This window comes from Helianthus annuus, chromosome 5, assembly GCF_002127325.2.
Source record: "Helianthus annuus cultivar XRQ/B chromosome 5, HanXRQr2.0-SUNRISE, whole genome shotgun sequence".
NCBI lineage: Eukaryota > Viridiplantae > Streptophyta > Magnoliopsida > Asterales > Asteraceae > Helianthus > Helianthus annuus.
This window is the reverse complement of record NC_035437.2, coordinates 162,225,636-162,226,410: the sequence shown is the minus strand read 5'-3', so window position 1 is coordinate 162,226,410 and position 775 is coordinate 162,225,636. Positions and strand designations below refer to the sequence as shown.

The following is a 775-nucleotide window of genomic DNA, read 5'->3' as shown; positions in this document are numbered from 1 at the left end:
ACCTCTCATTCCTGCATACCAAACACTACCCTAAGGTTTGTTTGGTATGTGGTAATGGAATAAACGAGTGAATGCAATGGATCATTACCATTTCATGTCTTGTTTGGTTACCATGTTAGAATGAAATAAATTATTATTGTGTATTGTTTGATAGGTAAGAAAAACGAAGTGGTGGTGGACGGTGGTAGTGATTTTGGGTGGTTATAGGTGGCGGCGCCGACGATGGGTGGTGGAGGCGACGGTGGTGGTTGGTGGCGGTTGGTGGCGATGGTGGCGGCAACGGGGGTGGTTGGTGGCGGCAACGGTGGTGGTTGGTGGCGATGGTGGCGGCAAAGGTGGCGGTGGGTGGTGCCAGCAGTGGTGGTTGGTCGTGGCGGTGGTAGTGGTGTCGATGGTGGTGGTGGGTGGCGGCGACGAGTGACGTTGGCGGTGGTGGTTGGTGGCGGCGGTGGGTGGCAACGGTGGCGGGTGGGTGGCGGCGGCGGTGGCGGTGGAGGTAGTGACGTGTCACAACCCCCGACCCCAACCTGGGAACGGGAGCCGTGAACCAGTCAAGTGGTACTGGTGCTTATTAAATGCGCAGCGGAAAATTTTTCATCAGGATCTAATTAGGAAATAATTTTAGAGTTTGTAAAACACTACATTTTTAATATTAAATAAATTGGCTAAAACCCGTATTTCATTTAAATGTTTTTATAGGGATAAACCCAAATAAATAAAACATAAATTTCTCCCTTTTATTCAGGTATTTATAGCCACTTTATTAAAGCCCTCA

The 775-nt window shown here is 48.9% G+C and overlaps 1 protein-coding gene across 1 annotated transcript; it reads left to right on the top strand.

The window, feature by feature from the left end:
• Window positions 1-222: 222 nt before the first annotated feature.
• Window positions 223-546, top strand: LOC110943928 (probable H/ACA ribonucleoprotein complex subunit 1). Its single transcript, XM_022185659.1, has one exon. It carries the CDS (start codon window positions 223-225, stop codon window positions 544-546), a length of 324 nt encoding a protein of 107 aa, XP_022041351.1.
• Window positions 547-775: the final 229 nt, after the last annotated feature.